At 39.8% G+C, this 25,638-nt stretch overlaps 1 protein-coding gene across 2 annotated transcripts in view; it reads left to right on the forward strand.

Moving 5' to 3' along the window:
* DDC (dopa decarboxylase) overlaps positions 1-25,638 on the forward strand; it is a 113,068-nt gene that overhangs the window by 47,912 nt on the left and 39,518 nt on the right. For both annotated transcript variants that reach the window (XM_020981309.2, XM_020981308.2), the window contains exons 6-9: positions 2,912-3,055; positions 9,922-9,988; positions 21,052-21,146; positions 24,870-24,937. In XM_020981309.2, coding sequence (XP_020836968.1) covers positions 2,912-3,055; positions 9,922-9,988; positions 21,052-21,146; positions 24,870-24,937 — 374 coding nt within the window. The remainder of the gene's footprint in view (positions 1-2,911; positions 3,056-9,921; positions 9,989-21,051; positions 21,147-24,869; positions 24,938-25,638) is intronic.

Below are 25,638 nucleotides of genomic sequence, written 5' to 3' on the forward strand. Positions count from 1 at the left end.
TATAAATGCTAGCTATTCTTCTTCATCACCATCATCTTCTTCTTCTTCTTTCTTCTTTCATATCTGCCAGGGATTTGCTTACTGGGATTTCCCTACGACAATGAAACTTCAGGCTATATCAAAACAAACCTGCAAACAAAAATCTCTCCAAAAAAATATCACCATATTACCACTCTACCCACAGGCTACACCTTATCAATTCAGTAACCATTCATGCCACTTAAAGCACTGTGGTAACCCCTTTGGTTTGAGCCCCCTATCTCAAACTGTACTGCCTACCTGGAGTATAGCCCCCAGTCCCCTATACTGCAAGGAGGGATTAAAAGTATCAGAGTTTCTATTTATAAAGTGAGGAAACTGAGGCTTAGTGGAATCAAGTGACTTTCTTAGGATCACACAGGTAATAAGTGGCATAGCTCAAGCTTGAACCTAAGAATTCTGGTTTTCAGTCCTGAGTGCATTCCAATCTGTCATGCCTTCTTATAAATAAATACTGTCAGTCAAAAGCCAAATGCTTTGGAAGATGATTCCAATAATGCTGCTGGTGCTCAAAACATCTTAAGATCCTTGGTCTAGAGCTAAGCTGGAAGGGACTTAGAGTCCATCAGTCCCAGGGGTATTTATTAACCTAAAACCTGTGATCTCTTTTTTTAAAAAAATATTTTGATAACTGTATTTCAATATAGTTGTTTTCCTTCATGATCCCACATATTTTATTTTATGCATTTAAAAACATTATCCTGAGAAAAGGTACATAGGCTTTGCCAGATTGCCAAAGGGGTAAATGACACATAAAAGATTGAAGTCCAACCTTCTCATTGTATAGATCAGGAAACTTATCCATGGAGGATAAGTGATTTCTCCAAGGTCACATAGGTGGTAAGGGTCAGAGGCAAGGTTTGAACTCAGCTCCTGGGAATCTAGCACCAGAGTTCTTTCCACTCAGGCGCCACTTTTTTGAAATTACCATCGAGACCAGTTTATAGGGGAATGGACTAAGTATCTCTATGATTTTGTCAGTGTGGATCTCCCTCCACCAAACAAATCACACGGTCCCCATGATGTCTTAGGAAAATACCTTCAGTACATGGAGATCCTATGACTTGTTCAGGGTTATACAACTATTAAGTTGTGGAGGCCAGATCTGAACCCAGGGCCTGCCTCCTGACTCCAAGTGCAACAACCTACCGATGATAACATATTGACTTTAGAACTTGTTTATAAGCCACAATAAAAGAGTCTTATTAGATTATAGTCACTTTTTGTTTCTGACACCAGAACAGTTCAGGCATGTCTTGTGACCCCATTTGGAGTTTTCTTGACAAAGATGCCGTTTCCTTCTCCAGCTCATTTTACAGATGTTGAAACTGAGGCAAACAGGGTTAAGTGACTTGCCCAAGGTCACATAGCTAGTAAGTGTCTGAGATCAGATTTGAACTCAGGTTTTCCTGACTCCAGGCCTGCTCTACCCAGTGCACCATTGAGCTGCTCCACCAGAACAGGGTTATCTGCATTTATCATCTACTTTGTTCAACAAACTTGAATCCAAGTGACTTCTGACTACTTTCAAAAATCAAATCTATATTCTGAAGAGGAACACAATAGAGTGGAAAGATCTTTAAATTTGGAGTCAAAAGATCTGGGTTCCAATCATGATTCAGCCACTTAAATCTGGGCAAGTCACTGAACTTTCTGGGGGCTCAGTTCCTACATCTGTAAAATTAGGTATTTGGAATAGATAACCCCCAAGGCTTCTTCCAGGCATGCAAATCCTATAAATCTCAACCCTACAAAATTTGTCATTTTGGAAGATATTAAAAAAATATTTACTGTAGATTCTGAAGTCAATTTCAAAAGAGGCCTAGAGTTGTACAGTATAAAGATTCCTGAATGTGAAATTGGACAACCTGGGTTCAAATCTTAGCTTTGCCACTTAAGAGTTGTATCACTCTTGGCAAGTCATTGAACTCTCTGGGCCTCAGTTTCCTTATCTGTAAAATGAAAGGGTTGGATTAGATATGGACTCTTCTGTCCCTTCTGGCTTTAAATTTTTGATTCTATAAATTGTCACATTTTTCTCCTTTCTCTGGCTCTTTGCACAGGTCACTCTCATTCAATTCAATTCAATTCAATTCAATGAACAATTATTAAGCACTTACTTACTATGTGCCAGGCACTGTGCTGAGGGCTAGGGAATACAAAAAGAGGCAAAAGATAGCCCCTGCCCTCATGGAACTTGTTGGAATATACCCTTTCCACACCTCTGCCTCTTAGAATTTCTAGTTTCCTTCAATTCTCAGTTTAAGTGCAGCCTTTCATGGTTTACATTCCCCACTCCCATTATTAACTTTTTATTTACTTTACATGCATTTTGTATTCATCTGTTTTTCCTCTGACTAGAATGTAAGCTCCTTGAAGGCAGGGACAATTTTTGTTTGTGTCTTTGTGTCCTCTGTGCCGAGCGTCATGTCTGATTCTTCATGACCTCCTTTAGGGTTTTCTTGGCAAAGATACTGGAGTGGTTTGCTATTTCCTTCTCCAGCTCATTTTACAGAAGAGGAAACTGAGGCAAACAGGATCAAGTGACTTGTCCAGAATCTCACAGCTAGCAAGTGTCCGAGGCCTGATAAATATTAGGCACTTAATAAATACTTGAATGAATAAGGAATTGAAAGCAAGATATAACATGGAAAAGCTCAGTACAATTGAAACATCATTGAAGACAGAGATGTTACCAGGGTATAGGAAGGAACAGCCCTTTTAATATTCAAAATGAATGGTATGCTTTGCAACTGGGAACTTGGTAGGATCATGCATTTAGAATGGACACATTCTGTTGTCAGATGCAGCCTAATCATATTTGAAAAGAGATCTTGGTTATCCTAAGTTAAGTTTAATGTTTTCATTCCAGTCGCACTCATCAGTGGAAAGGGCTGGATTAATTGGCGGCGTGAAGTTAAAAATGCTCCCTACAGATGACAAATTTTCTCTACGAGGTTCAGCCCTACAGAAGGTGCTGGATGAAGACAAAGCTGCTGGCCTCATCCCATTCTTTGTAAGTTATAATATAGATGAGTCATGTGCTTTGAATTGTCAGTTGTGGCCTTGAATCTTATGGCCTTTGTGAGTTATAATGACAGAAGGGCTTTAGTCATGGGCCCATTTATATACTGTATATCTGGTATCTGAGGACCAACTGAACTAAGTTCAGAGAAGCTCAGAACCAGGTTAGCCAAAGGGTGGTTTATCTTTCTTTTCTTTTCTTTTCTTTTCTTTTCTTTTCTTTTCTTTTCTTTTCTTTTCTTTTCTTTTCTTTTCTCTTCTCTTCTCTTCTCTTCTCTTCTCTTCTCTTCTCTTCTCTTCTCTTCTCTTCTCTTCTTTTCGCATGTCTCAAAAGACAATTGCTAGGGATTGTGATCTGTATTGGTGGAGGGAGGGTCTGCATTGATCATGGGATTCTTAAAATATTAAATTGTAAATTGTGGCATTGTAAATTGTGCACTTTGAATTAATTTGAGGGGGAAGTATTACTAGACAGCAGCTCTTATGAAACCATATTTGGGAGTTTTCGTGAGTTCAATGAGAGGCCACAGTGAGACAAAACCAAACAGGTTCTTATGATCATAGAGTGGAAAGAGACCCCAAAGGCACATTTGGTCCAACCTTTTTAGTTTATAGATGAGGAAACTGAGGCCCAGGGAAGGTATGTGATTTGGCCAAGGTTATGTAGGTAGTAAGTATTAAAAGGAGAATTCAAACTCAGCTCCTGTGAGTATCTTTTTGTTTTGTGAATGTCTTGATTTGTTATAGAGTATGAAGTCAAAACTGTAAAGCAAAATTTTATAAATTTTAAGGCACTGTGTATATAAAGTCTGTTATTATACTTTCTTGGTCTGGGCTATAATTTCATCTGTGTAGGGAACTCCCAGAGTGAAAGTTTTTTTCAATCAAGGCACAACACCAACTCATATTTAATATTACAGTTTTAAGAGAGTTGTCTGAGGTGCTCAGAGACTAAGTGATTTGTCCATGGTTACACTGCTAGTATGTATCATGTGGACTTGAACCCAGATCTTTCTGACCCCAAAGAGCAACCACTATCCCTCATTATTGTTGTTATGAATGAAAACAGGCAGTCAGTGCTACAAGAGGGGGCAGGGAAAGGGAGTGAGAGAGGAGACAGAGAGACACACACAGAGAAGGCCTAGAGAGACAGAGAGAGAAAAGAAGAAGGAGGAGGAGGAGAAAAAAAGAAGAAAAAGAAGAAGAAAAAGAAGTGGAGGAGGAAGAGAGAGGGAAGGGGAGAGAAAAAGAAAGGAGAAGGAAGAAGAGATAGGGAAGCAGAAAGACGATGAGGAGAGAGACAGAGACAGAGAGACAGAGAGAGCACAGCAATGAGGTCTAGGGTATTCAGAGAAAGTGGCAGAGACAGAACCTGAATTAATGTTGAAGGGTAGCATCTAGATAACCAGGGTAAGGGATGATGATTCCACGAATGCATATAAGCAAAAACTGACAAGTGGGAATAAGCAAGGTGTGTTCAGAAAACAAGAGCAGACTAATTGGGTAGCAGCAGAAGGCTGATGTTTGGTAGTGGGAGAATAGGTTAGAAAGATAGTTTGATGCCCTATAAAGGAGGACCCTGATTGACAGTGTACGAAATTTGGATTTCATTCTGTAAGTACTAGTGAGCCATTGAAAATTTTAAGTTAGTGACATGACCAAAGTCGCACTGAGGAAGACTAATCTGGGTGCAGCGTTCTGGATGAAGCAGAGGAGAGACACTTCAAGGCACTAGACACAAAGATTTTGGAAGTAAGGAGATGAATCAGGAGACTATTGTGTAGCTTTTCTTACAGCAGTATTTGAAAGTGGAGTTGATTCTGTGCTACTCAAGTATGATCTATACAAAGTTTTATTTTTTTAATTAAAATTTTTTAAATAAAATTTTAAAATTTCTCTCTCTCTGTCTCTCTCCTCAACGTCTGTTTCTCCTTCCCTATCTCTTCTTCCTTCTCCTTTTTTTCGCTCCCCTTCCTTCTCTCTTCCTCCTCTACTTCTTCTTCTTCTTCTTCTTCTTCTTCTTCTTCTTCTTCTTCTTCTTCTTCTTCTTCTTCTTCTTCTTCTTCTTCTTCTTCTTCTCCTTCTTCTTCTTCTTCTCTTTCTCCTCCTCCTTCTTTTAAATTGAAATTACTTATGTAATTTCACTGGTGTGGGGAACTTCCCAGTGTGGAAACTCCTTTTCTTGGTGTAGATCAGCAACGTTTCTGCATCTCGTAGCTGCAGAGTTGGCAGGGGCCATCTAGAGGTTGAGTGATATGCCCATGGTCACACGGTATGGGTGAGAGATACAGCCTGAAGTCAGGCTCTCCTAACTCACAGCTGGTCTTGTATCCACATTATTGGACCCTTTCATGTACAAATTTTAATAATACCCTTCTAATTCTGGATGTGCAAAGGAAAGATCAAACTTTATGCTTTAGATTCAATGACAGGGTTACAAAGAGGGCCTTCATTTTATTTTCATCCTTTTTGTTTCTGTAGCTTTGAAATGAAGCATCTGTTCAGTTTGATCTAATTCAGGTTAAGGCCTTTTGTTTGTACACATTAAATATATAGGCTAAAGGGAAGCTTTAGATCTAATGACTTATCATTTATCTCTAAAATAAAAGGGTAGACCACAGCTTGGATATAGGGACTGAAAGGACCCACAATTCTACTGCTATGCTTCAGATTTCAGTGTCCTTCACAAAGACACTCATAAATAACCCCTCTTCCAATAGAATGTAAGTTTTTTGAGGACAAGGATTGTTTTAATTTAATTTTTTTTGTTTTTGTTTTTGCTTCCCTAATGCCTAGCACAACACTAGGCACATAGTAAGCCTTAACAAGGCCATCCAGGTGGCTCCATAGTGCAAAGAGTGCTGGACCCGAAGTCAGGAAGATTCATCTTCCTGAGTTCAAATCTGGCTTCAGATACTTAGTAGTTGTGGGACCCTGGGCAAGTCATTTAACCCTGTTTGCCTTAGTTTCCTCACCTGTAAAATGAGCTGGACAAGGAAAGGGCAAACCACTCCAGTATCTTTGCCAAGAAAACCCCAAATGGGTCACGAAGAGGTGGACACAACTGAAAACAACAAATACCTTAATAAGTGCTTGTTGGTTAACTGATTGAAAGTAGGGTTAGTCCTCCAGGCCACAGGTTCCCCACCTCTGTTACTCTCATCATTGATGAATAAAGATAGACCTTGGAGGAAGTCAAAGAAACCATTTTTTTAAAAAAAATCTCTTCACTGGAGGACAAACTAGAAAGCTTTTACTAGCGTAAGGTAGCACCAAGAGGACAGACGTCACAGCCGGGTGACAGGCCTGCGTTTCATGAAAGGGTAGTTTCTAAGCTCGTTAACCAAGATTTGCTGAGTCACCAGAACTCTCTAAAGCATAGCCTCACTTCCCAAGCATAGGAGTTGACAGAAAGTAACCCAGAACTCCAGATCTGGCTCTAGGGTCTCCACTCCCAAGATATTTCCCCCATTTTCCTTTTGTTACCTCTCAGGCTTATCTACTATAGAGTTTGAGCTTTCTAATACTTAAGTGGAAGGAAAAAAACCCAACCCTGCAAGGCATTTACTTATGAAAACTGCTTTCTTTCCTTGGACTGCGAGGCAGGAGATGGAGAGCTGACAGGGAGGAGACACTGAGGCCAGGCCAGGGACAAGCCTGGGGGTGAAGTTGGCTTGAAATCCATTCTCTCAGAAGAAAGCCTTTAGGCTGTTTTTAGCTGTCAGATCCATTTCCAATATGCAACTTCTCTCTCCTCCCCACCCCAGCCCAAATGTGATTATACTTCTGTAATATGGGTTGTAAATTAGGTTAAATTCATTGTGTGGTGCTGAGGCAGGGTAATTAGAGCCCCAGGAGAGCAGGTGTCGTGGCTTTAAAGTGGTTTCTGGGAATTAGGACAAGCAGCTTTGTGGCTCAGACTCTCCTAGAAAATATATTTTAAAATGTGTTGAGACAAAGTAAATCCATTTTGTTACATAGGCAGCTTCTTAGATGAAATTTGGATCTGGGTTAATTGAGCTGTCCCCTTGCCTCAGGTTGCAAAAACCGAAATTGGGGTTGTTGATAAATGACCACTAGGGGGTACTGTGGTGCAACGTTGAGTTTTAAACCTAGGCTTGCTAAAGTCAATCCTTTTGAGAAAGGCTATAGGGTAAGGATTCTTAACATGTTTTAGTGTCGTGGACTCTTCTAGCTGTCTGTTGAAACTTGGGGACTCCTCAGTATAATGTTTCAAATTTATAAAATGCATAGGATTACAAAGGAGACTAATTAGGTTGAAATATAGTTATTCAAACATATAGAGATCAAGAATGAGGATTGAGAAAAGGCTATTGGATTTGGCAACTAAGAGATCATCAGTAACTTTGGAGACAGCATCTTAGTGGAGTAATAAGGTCTGAAGCCATATTGTAAGGAGTTAAGAATAGAGTGAGAGGAGAGAAAGTGGAGGCACCTATTATAGATGGCCTTTCAAGAAGTTTAGCCACAAAAGGGCAAAAGAGATACCGGACAATAATTAGCAAGGATTTGAAGAGACATGGACATGTTTGCAGGCAGTAGAGAATGAACCACTAGACAGAGAGACTGAAAATAAGTGATGGAACAGGGATGTTAAAAGAGGCAATCTATTAGAAGAGATAGAATGGAATGTGATCACTTGAGCTTGTAGAGGGGGTTAGTTAGCCTTGGTAAGGAGTAAAAGGCCACCTCATCATATGAGACAGAGGTGAAGGAGGAGATAGTGGCAGAAGGAATATGAGTGATATGAGGAGAAGAAGGGAGAAGTTCATAGTAAATGACATCAATTTTTTTCTATAAAATGTGAAGCAAGGTTTTTAGCTGAGAGGGTAGGGGAAAAGAGAAGCATGAGAGGTTTGAAAGGGGATGAAAAGATTTGGAAGAGCCTTTGTAGAGAATGAGTAGATAGGGAAGTTTTATAAAATTGCCTAGCAGCAATGAAGGCCCTGTTGAAGCTGCAAAACATAAATTTGTACTAAATAAAATAGATTTAGAATGACTGCATGATTTTCTCCACCCTCACTCAGCAGTACATGTGTAGGGATGAAGGTGATGTGTGATAGTGGGAGTGATCCAAAGCTGAGGCTTAACAGAGTGCAATCATCGAAACGACAGAGGGTCTAGGGATTCAAGAAAGGAGGACAATGTAGAGTAGAATTGGTTCTCCAAGGGATCAAGATGGAGAAAAGAGGAGAGAATGGTTAGGAGGAGAGATGACCTGGGAGAGAATTAAGGGGTCATAGGATTGGAGGTCATGGTGCAAATGAATACTAGGGTTTTGGAAGGGAAGGGAGAGGGAGAAGTGAAAAACCAATAGATTATGGCTGGATAAGTGGATTTTGGAATTCTTGAACACAGAAGTGGTACATTTGTGGGTGATGGCAAAATCAAGGAAATGACCATCTTTGTGTGTGACTGAGATGGGTAGAGGCATAGGTCATGGGAAGTGAATGGGTTCAAGAACAGAGTGGTTAGGGTGTTTGAGGGAGAGTTAATACATATGTTGAAGTCCCCTAGTATGAAGGTAAAAGTTGATTAGGAGAGAAAAATTGTGAGCCATATATAAATGCATTGAGGAAGGAAGGGGAGTGACCTCAAGGTCTATAGACATCAGCTACCAAGATTTTGATTGGGTGGTAAATATAAATAGCAGAAACTTTAAAGAGGGAGAGGTTCCTGAATAACAGAGGGAGGGAGAGAACCTTGAATTGGTAATGGGGAGCAAGTAGTTTTCTAACTCCCCTGCCTCAACTAGTGAGCCAAAGGGAATAAAAAACGTAACCAGTACTGGAAAGGATGGTCAGGGAGGCTGTGACATCAGGGAAGTTTCAGTAATAGATAATAGATTGAAGGAATAGGAGGGGAAAGATTTAGGATGAAGGGAAGTTTGTTGCCTATGGAACAGGCATTCCAGAGGGCACAGTGGAAGGGGTAGATGGTTGGACCTCTAGGGTAGGAGAGTTGAGGCAGATGGAAATAAGGAATCAGGTGATGGGGATAGAGAATGGGATTTTCAGAATCACTGTGATATATAGGGTATATAAAAATGTTCATCAGTGAGTAAAAGGCGCTACTCCTCTTTCCAAAGGAGGTTGGAAATAACAAGTGTAGTATGAGATGGGAGGCACACAGTCAGATGGTCAGGTAGGTTGTTTCACCAGTTTCTCAAAAGACTCCAAAGGGTATCCTAGGACTCAAGAATAGCATCTACCCTCTCAAATCCCACCATGTATTTGGAGTGCGAGTTAAGGGAACAACCAAAGAGGTGTACCGTACTTCAGGGTGATTAGTATGATTCAAGAAACATTCCCAATAGCATTGCTAGTAGTAAACTAGTCATCCTTTTTAAGGAGTAGGCTTTGTAACGCTATAGAAGAAGCACTGTAAGAAGCCATTTGAAGGCTAGGTGATGTCCTTAGGAGACTCCTTTATCCTTTTAGGTCTTGTGGTACATGCAAGCTACAATGAGTGAAATGAAGTTTCTTGTGGGCTAAAAAGAATTAGTGAAGTTTCTATGCAATTAAACTACATTCAAGAAGTAACTACAATAATCTGCCAGGCCTTCTCTGTTATGGTTCCTTCCCCCTGCTTCTATGCTTATCTATTTGTGGTCTTATCTGTTTCTCTTCCCCACCCCTCACCCCATTTAAATTCCTTCAGTCCAGAGTCTGATCTTGTTTTTTGACCTGTCTTTAGTTCCAGGCACACAGTAGATGCTTAATAAATGCTTTTTGAGTTGGATTAGATTGGAAATAATAATGATCTTTTTAAAAACTTCCTTAAGGAAGGGGGGAAAAGCAATTTCTAAGTTTTATGCTTTTTGTTTTTACTTCTTAGATGGTTGCTACACTTGGGACCACTTCTTGCTGTTCATTTGACAATCTGTTAGAGCTGGGTCCTATTTGTAAGTATTCACCTAATTCTTCCTCATGCTTTGGGAAATGTTTATTTGCTGGGTAAAATAGCATTACTATTTTTAGCTCCAGGTTTTTTACTTCCTTCCAAGGGCTTAAGGAGCTTCACAACTAAATTCACCATTGTTCTAGAATTTAAAAGTTAAAAAGATATATATATGTTTGTATACACACACACACACACACACACACACTGTCCACTGTGCCCAAAGCCTTGTGCTAGGCACTGAAAAAAGAGCATTCTTACCCTCAGAAAACTTACATTCTATTAGAAATAGTGTAGCCTCTATTGTGCTTTTTTTCTAATGTGATCTTTGTGTAGCTTTCCTGAATTTGCAGTATAAACAGTTCAGAAACAACGAACAGTTCAGGAGGTCAGGAGTTCAGAATTGGAGATAATTGGCTGGGCTAGCATTAACCTTTGTATTATTTATGAAGAAAGAATTTAATGCTTTATTAGTGTGCCAAGATTACTAGAAAATGCTTACTCTACTGAAGAGGAAAAAACTATTTCTTAGGGCTTCAAAAGTAAGTGACATTTTCATAAATTAATATTCTTTAGTGCACCAGGCCAGTAGTGGAAGCCACACCCAGTACCTCTATACCTCTTGGGACCTCTTTCCTTCTTTAGCCCAGGCCTAGAAGCTGGCTCACTGGTACCTTCTAATGGATACTTCTGCCACCTCTTCCCCTTATTTTCCTGGTTCTCTTCATTCCTTTCAGGGTAAGACTGCAAGTTCCTCTTGTCTCCATAACCATAGATTTTCTACTTCCTACAAAAAGAAGTTTTTAGGTGTTTAAAAGCTACAAAGCTTTAGGAAACATGCAAGGTGTGTGTGTGTGTGTGTGTGTGTGTGTGTGTGTGTGTGTGTGTGTGTGTAAAATGACAGATTTAAAAGGGTAAATTTTACAAATTACAGATCTTTTTACCACTTCATACTAGTCCCAAGCAGCTAGGTATGATGGACTACATGGTAGCTTTGAAGTCAAAGGACCTAGGTTCAAAAACCAGCTCTGCTACTTGCTGCCTGTATGATCTTAACCTCACTGTAATCTGAGGGAGTTGGACTAAGTGACCTATAAAATCCTTTCCAGATCCATGTCTTTGATCCCACAATCCAAGACTAAGACTGGATCTTATTACTTCTTGGTTCATTAGCTTATTGGAGGGACCCAATCCCTCAGAAAACTGAGGACTACCCAGAGAGATTCAACTTGCTCAAAGTCACACAAATAGGAAGTGGCATCATTTGGATTAGAATTCAGGTCTTCTTATTCTGAATGTAATGCTCTCTCTGCTGCAGTGTACTGCCTCCCTCTTCCTACCTTTCTGACTTCCTTCGAGTTCTTGTTCTTGTTAGGAATTTCAACTACAGGTTGTGAGTTGCCTTATCTGGTAGAAATGGGTTCCTTGTCCCTCAGGTATGTGCATGGGTACCTAGGACGTGGGGTAGGTAACTTTCTTCTGTGGTTCTCCTGGTTCAATTGCTGCATAGGATATCTCACCCTGGACCTGCTGGCCATAAAACTGGAAAGGTTCTCCCACAGCGCTTGGCTACCTAACAAGAATGGAACTTCTCTATTGGGCCTTCAAGTTTTCTCTTCCTTGGGCTTCAAGCCTTATGCTTCCTTTATCATTGCTTTGGAAATAGTTCTAGCAGCCTGAGAATTTATTTTTATTACCTTATCTCTGTCTTCTCCATTCCTTGTAACAATGCTACTAATTGGCTCTTGAGATCTTCATTTCCCCCAGTGCCTAAAACAGGTGTTAGACCCTGTGGCCCAGAGCTGTGAGGATAGGCCTCTGTCATCCTCTGGACTTTTCTCTTGGACTTACCTTCTCTTTTCACTCTTGCCTAGTGGCCTACTCCTAGCTCTTTCCTTTCTCATTGGTCAACCTTTCAAGTATACCCTGGGGCCAATGGAGAATTTATTTTATTTGCTTTCAGCCACTATTTTCAATCACTTTCTAATCTCTAGGTACTGAATAGTTGCTTCTACTACACTACTTGCCCTTGAAAATTAGATTCATAGACTACATATCTTTTTAACTAGAATTATAATTTTCTTCTTACAGTATATATATTAGCTCAACATACTATTGCCTTCTCCCATGTCTACAATAATCAATTTCCTATATGTATATATGTGTGTGTGTATACATATACATACATACATACATATATATATATATATATCTATATATATATCTATATCTCCTAATTATGGAGTGGTCTATTCATGAATAAAGATTTCCTTCTTAGGATCTGTACTTTGTTAGCCTGGTTGGAGTTTACAGTATATATCTCAAGGTAGTAATACTTAATTTCTTTAAAGACAGTTTGTGATTCCAACTTCTTGCTCATTCAGACTGACCTTCCCTCTTAATTACTCCTAATCTTGTAGATTTTTCAGTCTGTGGACAAAGTATCTTTCCTTTCCCTTAGTACATCCAACTGAAGAATCAGGTGGCCCTATACTTCTAAAATTTCATTTCGGGCCTGAGCTGTTGGAACCCCAGACACCATGGAAATAGTTTTATGGATAGAGAACATTCCTCTAGAGTGGGCCAAGTCTGGCCTCAAATGAAGGCCAAGAAACTGTGTTTCCCAGTATGGACGAAGCCCAATTTGGCACCAACTTTTAGGAGCTCTTGCTAGAGAAGGCATAAGGCATGAAACTTTTCCTAGACAACTTGTGTCTGGCCAGTCTATTAGGGAAGAATGTTAAATGAGTGACAGTTGGCTACTGGTTAAGGTGAGACCACCCAAATGGGCATTCTCAGTGCTCCCAACCATGTACCTCTTCCTACAATATCTAACTAGGGGGGTGGGTTCTCTCATATCCAGGGTTTGATTCTATGTGTTTACACAGTTTTTAAGACGAGGAGCTGGGGAGTCAACAGCTGCTACCACTTATGGGACTTCCCATCCAGAGACGACGTTAATCAGCCGCCTCTTCCCCAGCCTGACTTCTGTACATCTTTGATCGTTGTTCTTCTTGTTTTTCCCGAAGCAAGGATAGGGTTGAGTTGACCCATTTCCATCCACATTCACTCCACCCCCCATGTGACTGGCAACATTCACTTGTGAGAACAGCTGGCCTGGCCGAAGGGTCCCTGGTCACAGAATGGAGTGAGGCTAACTGGCCCAGAGGGGGAGAGAAGCCACGACTTTGGCCTCATTAGTGCAGAGCTCTAATCAAATGCAGTAAACAACCCACGTTCTTCATTTCAGTCAAATGCTGGGCTGGTCTCCCAAAGGAACTGAATGTCCTGGCCCTCAGCCTGCTTATATAACTCCCTACAGCTATCATATTCAGAGAATGACTGAGGGCTCCAGTGGGGCTAAGTCCACTGGGCCCCTCTTGGGACCTCTGCACAGGTGTTCCGGTCTTGCTTCACAGGACATGTGCCAGCCTGAAAGCACCAGGGGGGTCAGACTGAGTCCAGGTCATCACTTTGATGTAGCATTTAATTACTTTTAAATGTTTTCTTGAAGGCAGCTAGAAACTGATGTGTAATTTGTGTGGCACCGTAAAGGGACATCCATAGTGGAGATACAGCATTGCACACTGGGGAGAAAAAACCCTTCATTTACTTATTTTTGAGCTGGAAAAGCTGGGTTTGAATCCCTGCTCTGTCACTTGTCTGTGCACAGTCGCAATTTTGGACGAGTAACTTTACCTCTCTTTCTTGGCCGCAGTCTCTTTCTCTGAAAAATGAGAGGATATGATCAGATCGTTTCCAAAGTCACTCCCAGCTCTAAATCCACGATCTGAGAATATTTCATCAGTCTGGGCCTCAGTTTTCTCTTCTTTAAGATGTGGAAGTGGAACTAGAATGCTTTCCTTCCCTTCAGTGCTAACTTCCTACACTCACTGGGCCTCAGTTTCCTCCACTATAAAATGAGGGCAGGGGACTCAGTGACCTCTGAGGTCTCTTCCAGCTCCAAATCTTTGACCCTATGATTTGACATCGGATAAACTCTAAACTCTGTTTATCTGTTGCAGAAATTTTTAAAGTGAGTATTGTTTTGGCTAAAAATAATGAATAAGCACTCATCGCTGAGCGTTTTCCAAGTTCAAACTGCATCTTTTTTTTTAGTGTCCAAGGCTAATGTCCCACAGCATCAGTAGGCTAAAAACAACTTACATTTATGTGGCCCTATGCCTGACAAAGGACTTTAACATGCATACACTTATTTAGTCTCTGAAGAGGTCCTGTTGAGGTAGGTGTGAAATATTAGCATCCCCATTTTTTTTTTGTTGCTTTTTGGTAAGGCGAATGGGATTGAGTGAATTGCCCAGGGTCACACAGATAGTATGTGTTAAGTGTCTGAGGCTGGATTTGAACTCAGGTTCTCCTGACTCCAAGGCCAGAGCTCTATTCACTGCTCCACCTAGCTGTAGCATCCCCATTTTACAGATATTCAAAGTGAGGTTCCTCATCAATGTGACTTGTTGAAGGTTTCACAGGAAATAAGTGATAGAGCTAGTTCTCAAATCCGGGTCTTCTGACTTCAAGTCCTATGGTTTTTCTCCACTACCCTGTTCTTCCTCTTGGTGAAAAACTGTTGTGATGAAAAGTGATGATTCACTAGCCAGACAGAGAACAAATCTGAACATAGTTTTCTGAAAACTGCTGTTTTAGAAATTGTTTCATTTAAAATTCCATGTTATTATTGTTCTTCAGAGACCTTTTCAGTTGGTCTGCTTACACAAGTTAATTTCCTGGCAGTTCCAATTCAGAAAAAAGATCACAAGTAGGAAAAATGGATGACTACAATCAAACTTGAGGCATGTTTTGAGAATAGCCCAGATGAAGGCAGATCAATGCTAAGACTGGAGGGACAGCAGCTTGCAGAAACATCAGGTGTGGAAGAGGGCAAAACCGAGGCCAGAACAAGGGCAAAGAACTGGTCAGTTCTGGGGAAGGATAAGGAAGCTGGTGGCTGAGGCTATTCCAAAGGTCAGAACTATTTGATCAGTCCAATGTGGGGATGAATGTAGGTCCTGAAAGTCAGAGGCAGGCAGTGGATGAAAACCAGGTAAGAAAGCTGGAGTTAGGGCATAAGTGAATAGTGAGGGTCAGGGTTAGCAGTAGAGGCAGATCCTGATAATCAAACACAATGGATTAAGTGGATTTTAAAGGTCAAAGAAAGTAATGGGTCTGAAATTCAAGCAGGCAATCTGAACAGGAGGACAAGGATATTGAGAAATGGGGTTCAGAACCCAAACAAGAATCTAGATTGGCCTCACATCCATGAAGTTGGATACTACTGATAAATCACTTTTTTTTTTTAGGCAATTGGGGTTAAGTGACTTGCCTAGGGTCACACAGCTAGTAAGTGTCAAGTGTTTGGTCTGGGCCCGGATTTGAACTCGGGTCCTTCTGACTTCAGGGCTGGTGCTCTATCCACTGTGCCACCAAGCTGCCCCCTAAGTCACTTCTGAGACTTTACCAAGGTTCTCTCTCTCTCAAACAGAGATTCTTAATCTTTTTTAATTCTAGTAAAGCCTATGGACCACTTACTTCTCTGAATAATATTTTTAAGGGAATAAAATAAAATCCTGAAAATTATAAAGGAAACCAATTCAATTGAAATAATTATCAAAATTTTAAATAACAAGTTCACAGACCCCAGATTAAGACCCCCTGTGGTAGAAGGATGAAGGACCTTCAGTGGAAGTAGAAAATAGACCTGAAAATGGGCCATCCCAGTTAAACTGCTCCCAGCACACGTGTGTCAAAGTATCTACCAGCTTTGTGAATATTTATTGTTATTGTTGTTCTTGAGTTGTTTCAGGCAAGTCTGACTCTTTGTGAGCCCATTTGGGGTTTTGTTGGCAAAGATACCGGATTGGTTTGCATCTCCTTCTCCAGCTCATTTTACAGATAAGGAAACTGAGGCAAACTAGGTTCAGGGACTTGTCCAGGGTCACATAGCTAGTAAATGTCTTACACCATATTTGAACTCAGGAAGATAATTCTTGCTGACTCCAGGACTGAGGCTCTATCCACTGTACCACCTTGATACCCTCTGAATATAGCAGAGGCCAGATAGCTTCAGGTTGCCCTTGCCATCAATTTAGTATTCTTTTAATATTAAAATTTAATTTTCTCTCTCACCCCTATTCCTTATTACATAGATAGATAGATGGATAGATAGATAGATAGACAGAGCATTTATAAGCATTTACTATGTGCTAGGGGAAGAGAAGATAAATAAAACTCTTGCACAATCAAGCAAAATGAATTCCAACATTGTCCTGCTCCAAAAATGTATATCATTATGCATCTTGAGTCTATCACTTGTCTGTCAGGAGGTCATACTCATTACTGGTTTTCTGAAATGGAGGTTGGTCACTGAATTAGTCCGACTTCTTATGTCTTTCAAAGTTGTTTGTCTTTATAATGTTGTTGTTATTGTATAAATTGGTTTCCCGTTGGTCACTTCACTCTGTCAGTTCATACAAGTCTTCCCAGGTTTCTCTGGAACCATGCCCTTCATCATTTCTTGCAGCACAATAGTATTCCACTAAATTTACATAAAATAGATTGTTCCGCCATTTTCCAATTGTTGAGTATCCCCTCATAGTTTCCAGATTTTTTACCATTCAAAAAGACTTTCTGTAAAATTTTTGTACAATAGTACTTTTCCTCTTAATTTAATCTCTTTGGGTTAGTGACTTTCCAGAATGGCTGGACCAGTTCTTCACAGCTCCACCAACAGTGTGTTAATTTGCCTGTTTTCTTCCAGCCACTCCAAATTTGGTCATGTTCTTTTTTGGGTTATCTTTTCTAATCAGTTAATTTGCTCTTCTCTAATTACTAGTGATCTGAAGCATTTTTTAAATATGGCTGTTTATACCTTGGATTTCTTCCTTTGAGAACTGTCTGTTCGTGTCCTTTGACCATATTATTTGGAGAGTACCTACCCATCAGTTTTCATTACTTGTATAAAAGTCCTTTCAATGCAGGAAACTGAAGCTGGGGGCACAGAGAGTGAAACAAAGTGTTTCCTTTCATGGGCCAGAGCTAAGTAGCCAGGCAAAAGAAGTGGTATAGACATGAAGCCTGATCCAAGGCTTTAGTTCCACATAGCAGTTAGGGCCCAGAAGCTGAAGCCCCTTGGGAGCAAGAATATAGCAGGCATCGAGTGGGATTCCAGATGGAGCAGGTGGGAGCTGGGAAGAATCTATAGCATAAAAGCTGCCCAAGAGGGTATTGTTACCCAGAAAATGTGATGGCTTTGTTTTTTTCACCATCAGAGTTAGTAAAGTTCTGAATCTCAAGAAACAAGCTTAGTCCCCTCTATATTTCTCTGCCTGTTTTTAAACTTCTGTTCTTAAAACAAACAAACCAACCAACCTTAAGTGACCCATCGTGGGCCCATTCCTACAAGAGGTTCTTAACCCTGTACTCACATGAAGTCTGAAATCAACCCTGGGATGGACTTACCCCAAATTAAACTCTCTCCAGATCATTACATATTACCCCCAAATAGAACTCTGGGGAAAATCTCTCATGCAAAGCTTTAGGATTTCAGTGTAGAATTTCCCTAGGAAGGATTAACATGGGTCCCTGCTTTAAAAAAAGTACTCAATGGTAATAATAATAATTAATAATAATAACTAACATTTATATAGAGCTTACAATGTACCAGGCGCTATGCTAACTGCTTTATCTGATCCTCATAACAACCTTGGGAGATAGGTGCTACTATGATCTCCATTTTACAGAGAAGGAAACTGAAGCAAACAGAGATTAAGTGGCTTACCTAGGGTCACACAGCTAGTTAAGTATTTGAGGCCAGATATGAACTCAGGTCTTCCTGACTCCAGGCCCAGTGTCCACCGTGTCACCTAGCTGATATGTACAAAATAAATATCAAGTGTATAATAGCTATTTCCTCCATCACAAAAAACTTAATACACACAGATCTCATGAACACATGTCAATATATACTTAAAACATAAATCAATAGCCCCTCATAATTATTGTATCTCTAAAAGGTAAAAGTACTTTGTGGGACTGATGAACAGATTATTTCCTTCTCACTTCAGACATTTGTTGTTTGAAAAGCTCACAAGTTCCAGACAGATCTTGTCAGCCAGACTATGGCTTGGACTCGCTTAATCCTTTCAATAGTGGCATCCACTTGATAGGGGTGCTCTTCTCCTCAGAAAGCCATGCTGTTATGGGAATCCCCTCCCACTGACAGCCATCACTGAATCAGAAGTCCAGAAACTCAAATTTACCACTTTGTCACCAAGGCTGGGAATATACATCTCTCAGAATCATTGGTTGCTGCTCAGAAGCCTACGCTCACGGGGAAAAAACACACACACAAAGGAAAAAGGCAGCCAGGAACTCAGGCTCCCTGGAGGCAAGCACATGGTCTTACTGCTCTGTGGACCAACATTGCCACTGGGGTGAAGGGGAGAAAAAAATTGCTCCCACCCTTACTGGAAGTCTAAGGAACAGAAGGTAGAGTTTCAAAGTTAGCCTCTCAAAAGAAGGGTAGAGCTTTGCTCTTCATGCTTTTACTGACAGAATGTTCTTCCTGACTCAGGAGCAGTTAGCTTTTGTCATAGATGCCAAGAGACCAGTTGAGAGGTGTTAACACGATTTCTGTCCTTTAGTAAACGATCAGAGTACATGCCCAGCTCTATGGTAGTGCTGCAGTCTACCTTTCCTACATTTATTTTATCTTATTTTTGTTGATGTCTTTTGTTTTTATGAAAGACGTTTCTGAACATATCTTTGTTCTATCCCCTTCACGGTGAGCCATCCCTTGAAACAAAGATTAATAAAAAGAAAAAAAGAAAAAAAAGTAAAACTCACAAAGACATTGATTGTATCTGAAGTATATTCAATAGTGCACATACAATATCACAATGAAAGAAGACATATCCATTTTCTCAACTCTTTTCTAGGTCCAAGCTTGGTCATTATTATCACACAGAATTCAGCTCCATTTGTTTGACTGTTCTTTCTATTTACATTGTGTAGTCATTGTGTCTATTGCTTCCCTGGTTCTGCTTACTTCCCTTAGTACTAATCCATAGAAGTCTTCCCATATTTCTCTGAATTCTTAGCCTCTTGGCTTTCCTGGTTTCCTTCAAGACTTAGCTCAAATGCCATCTTCTGCAAGAGGACCTTTCCAATCTGTTTACCCTCTATCCCTATAGCTAGTGCCTTTCCTCTCCCTCTGAGATTAGCTTTGTATATCTCGTATACATAGTTATTTATATGTTGTCTCCTCCATTAGAATGAGTTCCTGGAGGCCAGTGACAACATTGTTTGCCTTTCTTTGTATACCCAGCTACTGAAACATAATGCTAAATAAGTGTTTGTTGCTTTCTTATGGTGCAGCAATATACTATTACATCCGGGGCTACATCTTGTTTAGCCCTGCCCTAATCAATGACTGGGTGATCAATTCTACCTCTATTCTACCTATCTCTAATCTAACTACAGGGTTTATTATTAGCATACAAACCACAAGCTGAAAACTCACACAAAAAGGAAACAAGGAGACATGTGTTCCTACCTCACCACCACCCTTGGTTCTCAATCTGGGTCTATTTCTGAGAAATGAAGTTGTGCACATAACCACAACCCAGAAATTGACTCTATCCAGACTAGAGACTGATTCAGAATAGCCTGAGAGGTCTGCGGTTTTATACTGAAGTAACAGAGAGAGCTGGGTTTATTTGCAAAGGTATCATTCTCAGGGAAACAGACCCCAGGAGCCTTGAAATGTACCAGTCATGAGTAGGTAAGATTGTTTTTCCATCTGCATGTTCCTCTTCCTCCCTGTTGGGGGAAGACCCTGACCTATTGGCACAATAGAGTTCAAGATGGTTTGCAGCTTATTGGTGTATAATTACGCACTGACTTGTGTGGTAGAGGCAATAATTGCAATTGGGCTACAGGGAATAGAAATCCACATAGACTGGAACCATAACAGAGAAGGTAGGACTTGAGTTAAACTTTGAAAATTAGATAGGATTTCAATGGGGGCATTTGTAAGGGTATTTTGGGGAGGGAAGGGTGCTCCAAGTGGATTAAAGAGAATTCTACAACATCTTCAACACCAACAAGCATTTATTAAGTGCTTACTTATTATGTGCCAAGCACAGAGCTAGGTACTTGGGATATAGAGACAAAAACAAAATAATCCTTGACATCCAGGAACTTCCATCTTATTTTGGGAAATAGCAGACTGAGGCAAGAATGAATATGATGTGTAGGGAGAGAAACTGGCATGACCAGAATAGAGATCATACTGGTGAAACAAGCTTGGGCAGCTAAAATGAAGCTAGATTATCATGAGCCTTGAAAGTGATTCCTATTGAAGAACTTGGGCTTGATATCATAAGTAATAGAAGGCCATTAAAGGCTTTTGAGTAGAGGACTGACATGATGAAAGAGGTGTTTTAGGAATTCAGTTATTCTCATCAACAAATATTTATTGCACGCCTACTTTACGGAGCAGCAGGGGACATTAGACTTGGAGTCAGAATGGTTATAATAGGTAGCATTTACAAAGTGCTTTATGTGTGCTACATTTGATTCTCACTACAATCCTGTAAGGTAGATGCCCAATTTACAGATGAGGAAACTGAGGTTGAGATAGGTTAAGTGACTCGCACAGCTAGTGTCTGAAGCAAGATTTGAATTCAGGGCTTCCTAAATCCAAATCCGGCAATCTCATCTACTACACTATCTATCTAGCTACTTAGAAGACCTGGGTTCTACTCCTGGCTTCAGCCTCTTACTATGTAGTGTGTACTTTGGCAAGCACTTTACAAAGCATATTTCCTCCTTTGTTAATAATGGTAATAATATAACCTTGTAGGGTTAGTATGAAGGTCAAATGAGGTAATGTGCATGAACATGCTTTGTAAATGTCAGCATATTAGGTAAGGAACCACTTATATACAGGACCTTGTGGGAACTCAGAAATTAAGGAATATAACATTCGAAGTCATAAGGCCATCAGGCTTTATAGGTTTGTACCTCTCAAACACTTCTGTATTTTAGGTAATAAGGAGAATATTTGGATGCATATTGATGCAGCATATGCAGGAAGTTCCTTCATCTGCCCTGAATTTCGGCATCTTCTGAATGGGGTTGAGGTGAGCATGTGTATCCCTTTGCCTTTCGTTAGGATTTATTTTTGTGGCAAGCTTGATTGAGATAGGGATAGGGACTGGACCTGAAGTTGCATCAATATAGGTGTCAAGTGAGCAAATTCCCTCTACCAATATAAATTGGTACTTTCTCTATGACTTATAATCTAGATTTTTCAGAGGTTAAGTGACTCACTTAAGTTTACACTGTCAGTAAGGGTTAAAGGGCAAGACTTGAACTAAGGTCTTTCTAGCTCTGAGGCTCACTGTCTATTCACTATGATAGTTGCTTCTTAAAGCTTGATCAACCAAATTCAATTCAATAGCAAACCATTACTAAGCACCTACTATGTAGTGGGCACTGTGTGGGTTTATAGATACAAAAATAAAGCCATAATAGTCCCTGTCATCAAGGGGCTCATATTCTGCCGAAGGTATATGTGCAAATCCATGAGAATTACATGGATGTTAGCTCTTTGAGGGCAGGGACAGTCTTTGCAGACTAAATATTTCTTTGTGTCCACAGTACCTTAAACCTCTTTTTATAGATCTGTGATTGTATAATTATAGAGAACAACAATAATGAGTAAATTTCCCCTATTAATGCATATCAGCAATTATTTTTCAACTTATAGAAAGGTTAAGAGATTTGCTCAGCGTCACAGAGATAATATGAGACTCCAGGGTCAACCTTTTATACACTGCTTTGTCCACACTGCCAAGCTGTGTCTCTCCTCGAGCATGGTTAAATCTTTTGACTTATTTTGTTCTCCTGAATGTTCTAGCTTTTGCCTTAAAGGCAAGCTTTTAGACTAAATGGTGTCTCTCCAGTGCCTTTCTAGCTCCAACATCCTTAGGATCTCTACTTGTTTTTTTTTTGAAGGGTCCTCAACAAGTTGGGGGTTTACCTTTCAGAGAGCAAGGTGCACAGGCATCATGGCAGTCCCTCTGATGGACATGAGAGCAAGATCCTATCTATGGCAGACGGAGTTTAATCCTTGGCAATGAGTCATGTGGAATTTACCTTCAATATTGTGTACTGCTCTTTACCCTGTCTGAATAAGGAACTGGCTGCTCTGAGGGTCAGATAAGGGGGCTGCAATTTCCTGCTGTAGCCCTAGGCTCCAAGATAAGACCTTTCTCTCCTGTCAGCCAGAGGAAAATATCACTGTTCCGTAATGAAAGAAGTTTAAACAAAACAGCCACATAGGAGAGAACTAATAAAATTCCTAACAAACAAAGCCCTTTTTTAACCTTTTGTTTCCTTCTTATCAACAAATTAAGCTTACTGTAATTTCCTGTCTTTAAAAAAAATTACTTTTATTGGAATCTGGTAGGAAATTAAGTAAGGGGTCAGGCTTTATCAGCACAGGAGTTAGGCACCAACTGTCTTGGAGATTTCTCACCTCTGATATTTACACTTTTCCTTCTTCCTTTGGTGCTCCCTCTGCTCTTTATACCCTTTTGCAAATAAAAGAGAGGTTCATAAAGATAGAGAATATTAACAAAGACGGAAGAGTAGAAGATCATCCATGAGATTGGGCTCGGAGATGAGGGGTCTGAGTTTTCAGTTCTTTGTGTCTCCCCTGCTCCCAGTACCCAGAAGCACCCACAGAATGGATTCAATGTGTGTCTCTGTGTGTGGGGAGGGGACAGGATACCTAGTCCTCCAACACAACACAGATCGTGTGCATTGGCCAGGGAACGAAAAACCTTATACCTTTTGTATGTGCCAGAAATTGTAGTATTTATCTGAAGCCATGTTTGAAGTGTTACAATCAGAGCACACAAGTCCTGGCTGTGCATGCTGCTTTGGGGTTATTATTTTAGAACTTAAGAGTTCTTGTTCTTTCCTTGAAGAGAGGCAGGCTGTAACCCTGAGGAAGCAGATCATCCTAAAAGCTCACATTTCTGTAGCCTTGTTAGCTTACAAAGCACTTTCCTTGCAACAACCCTGTCAGGCCGGTAGGGCAAATATTATTAATATGTTTACAAATGAAGAAACTCTAGTCTTAGAGAACGACTTGCCTCTAAGCACACAGACAGTAAGTGGTAGAACTGGGACTTGGACCTAGGTTTCTCCTGACTCCAAATTCTGTGCTCTGTGTATCTGAATACTACTCCATCATTTGTTCATTTGACAAGTATTTTACTTAACACCTGCTGGGTGCTGAGGATACAAAGACAAAAAAAAATAGTCCTTGTCATCAGAGAGAAAAAAATTTATTTGGAGAGATTAAATTTCTCAATGTCTTAGGCAAAACTCTAAATCTTTAAATATCAGGAAACTGGCTGATCAGCATTGATAGAGCTTCCTCACTAGGTGTTCCATAAACTAATGAAATCATAGATGTAGTAAAAAAACAAAAAAAAATACCCAAATCTAAGCTAAATTAATTTCAGGCTATAATACATCCTGGCTACATTTCTAATTTTTCAAACTCAATAATTCTGAAATAAGAATCATCTATATACCCTCAATATTTGAATACTTCAAGGAACTGCAATTTCTTCAAAGTGGATGCTCCCCCTGCAGATACTGAGAGTGATTCCTCCATAATTTTGTAGATAACTTTGAGAATTGCTCTGTCCAAAAAATTCAGCCTCTTGAAGCAGTCTGGTGTTGAGAACACCCTGTAATAGTGCACTACATTCCTTCAAAATCTGTAAATTCCTTTGAAAGTCATTGAGTAGCAGACAGAAGAATCCATAAAATAAGACTATTGTGGTAAAAAATAAAGATACTTTCTTTTGAAAAGATAAAAGCTGGGAAAGGAATACGATCTGACAATAATCACAGAGGACATGGACAGGTTGAACATATAGTGGTTTACCAAAGTCAGCATGCTTTAAAGGTAGAAGGAGAGTTATTTGAAACAATAGGTCAAAAATTAGATCTTAGAGGCGATTGAGTCCATTTTACAGATGAAGAAACTGAGGCACAGCAAGATTAATTGATTTGCCCAGAGTTATACAGCTAGTAAAGTCTCTAAAGCATGATTTCAACTCAGGTTTTCTCTACTCCAAGGCCAACCCTCTATCTACTGTGCCACCTGATAATTTCTATGATATATTGTATGATATATTCTGATATAGTCTATGAACCTGTGGGGTATAAAGAGTATAACACATTCATGTTGAAGCTAGTAGCTCAATTAAAGTGAGCAGAGGTGTCCAGACTTTTCTTACAAAAAGTAAGAAAATAGTTTGCTTTCCCTCTTTCAAGTTATTATGTTCTTAACTTGGAATACTGATCTAGTTATATGTTCAGCATTTTAATGGATCCATGAGTTCATTAATGTGTTTCAATGGATCTATGAGTTCATTCTCCTCCATTGGTAGAGATCATAACCCATCTGTACCTTCTCATCTTGTGTGATTCTTGTCCATAGATGCCATAAACCATCCCAGGAGGATCTACCATTCTTACCACAGGCCCTCTGAAAATTGGCTATTATTGATAATTTTTTTGCCCACAGCAAGCTAAGAAACAAAGAAAAACACAAAATCACCTTCAGTCCTGGGTGCCAATGACTGTGGCAGAATGACCAAAATGGGCAAGGAATAGAGGGGTTGAAGAGGTCATATCATTTTTAGACTGTCTATTAACATTAATATAATTATTGCTAGATAGAGTGTCAGAGCTTTGTTCAATGACGAATGAGTGGCTTGACTACTGGAGAAGAAACTTAATTTTCTAATCATTTTTAAATTGCTTTTCTCTATTAGTTCGCAGATTCATATAACTTCAATCCTCACAAATGGCTTTTGGTGAATTTTGACTGCTCTACCATGTGGTAAGCTTTACAATGTCTATTCAAACTTTGTAATATTGATTGCTTTCTAATACAACTTTTTTTAAAATCAATAAATCATTATGTCTTTATTGGGTGTGTACTAAAGGCCTGGACTGTGCAGTTCTTGTGGTGGATGCTAGAGAAGCATATGACATAGCCGCATGGGTGAATTAGCCATATCTTCATGGGATGGAATCTCTAAGACTTAACTTTTAAAAAACTCACCATCACTAAGCAATGAAAACAGAAATGAAGTAATAATAATTAAGCCTCATGGTAGATTCAACCTGAATCCCAGTTTTTACCTCAATTTGCACCACACAGGTCTAAATTCAAATAATCAATTCAGTTCACTTCAGCATCTTTCCATCTGTTCTGGAGTTGAATTCTCCTACTGTATATGACCTCAGAGTACAAAAATAAAGGAAACTTTCACTTCTACTAAGGAAGTAACATCAATACATGGTAACATCATATACGTGGTAAAATGGGCTGCATCTAGAAAAAAAGCAAACATTATCTTGATGTTTGAAAAAGGGAAATTCTAAACCATAAGTGGCAAACAAGTGGCCCACTTGCTTCTTGCAACACTCCTGTGTGTGGAGGAAATCAGATGAAAATATAATTGGGAAAAACTTAACAAAATAAATAAAAATATGACAGAATATAAGTAATGTTAATATGTAGTCTTCTAAGTCTGA

Source organism: Phascolarctos cinereus, unplaced genomic scaffold (genome assembly GCF_003287225.1).
Source record: "Phascolarctos cinereus isolate Bilbo 61053 unplaced genomic scaffold, phaCin_HiC Scaffold_4;HRSCAF=312, whole genome shotgun sequence".
Classification (NCBI taxonomy): Eukaryota; Metazoa; Chordata; class Mammalia; order Diprotodontia; family Phascolarctidae; genus Phascolarctos; species Phascolarctos cinereus.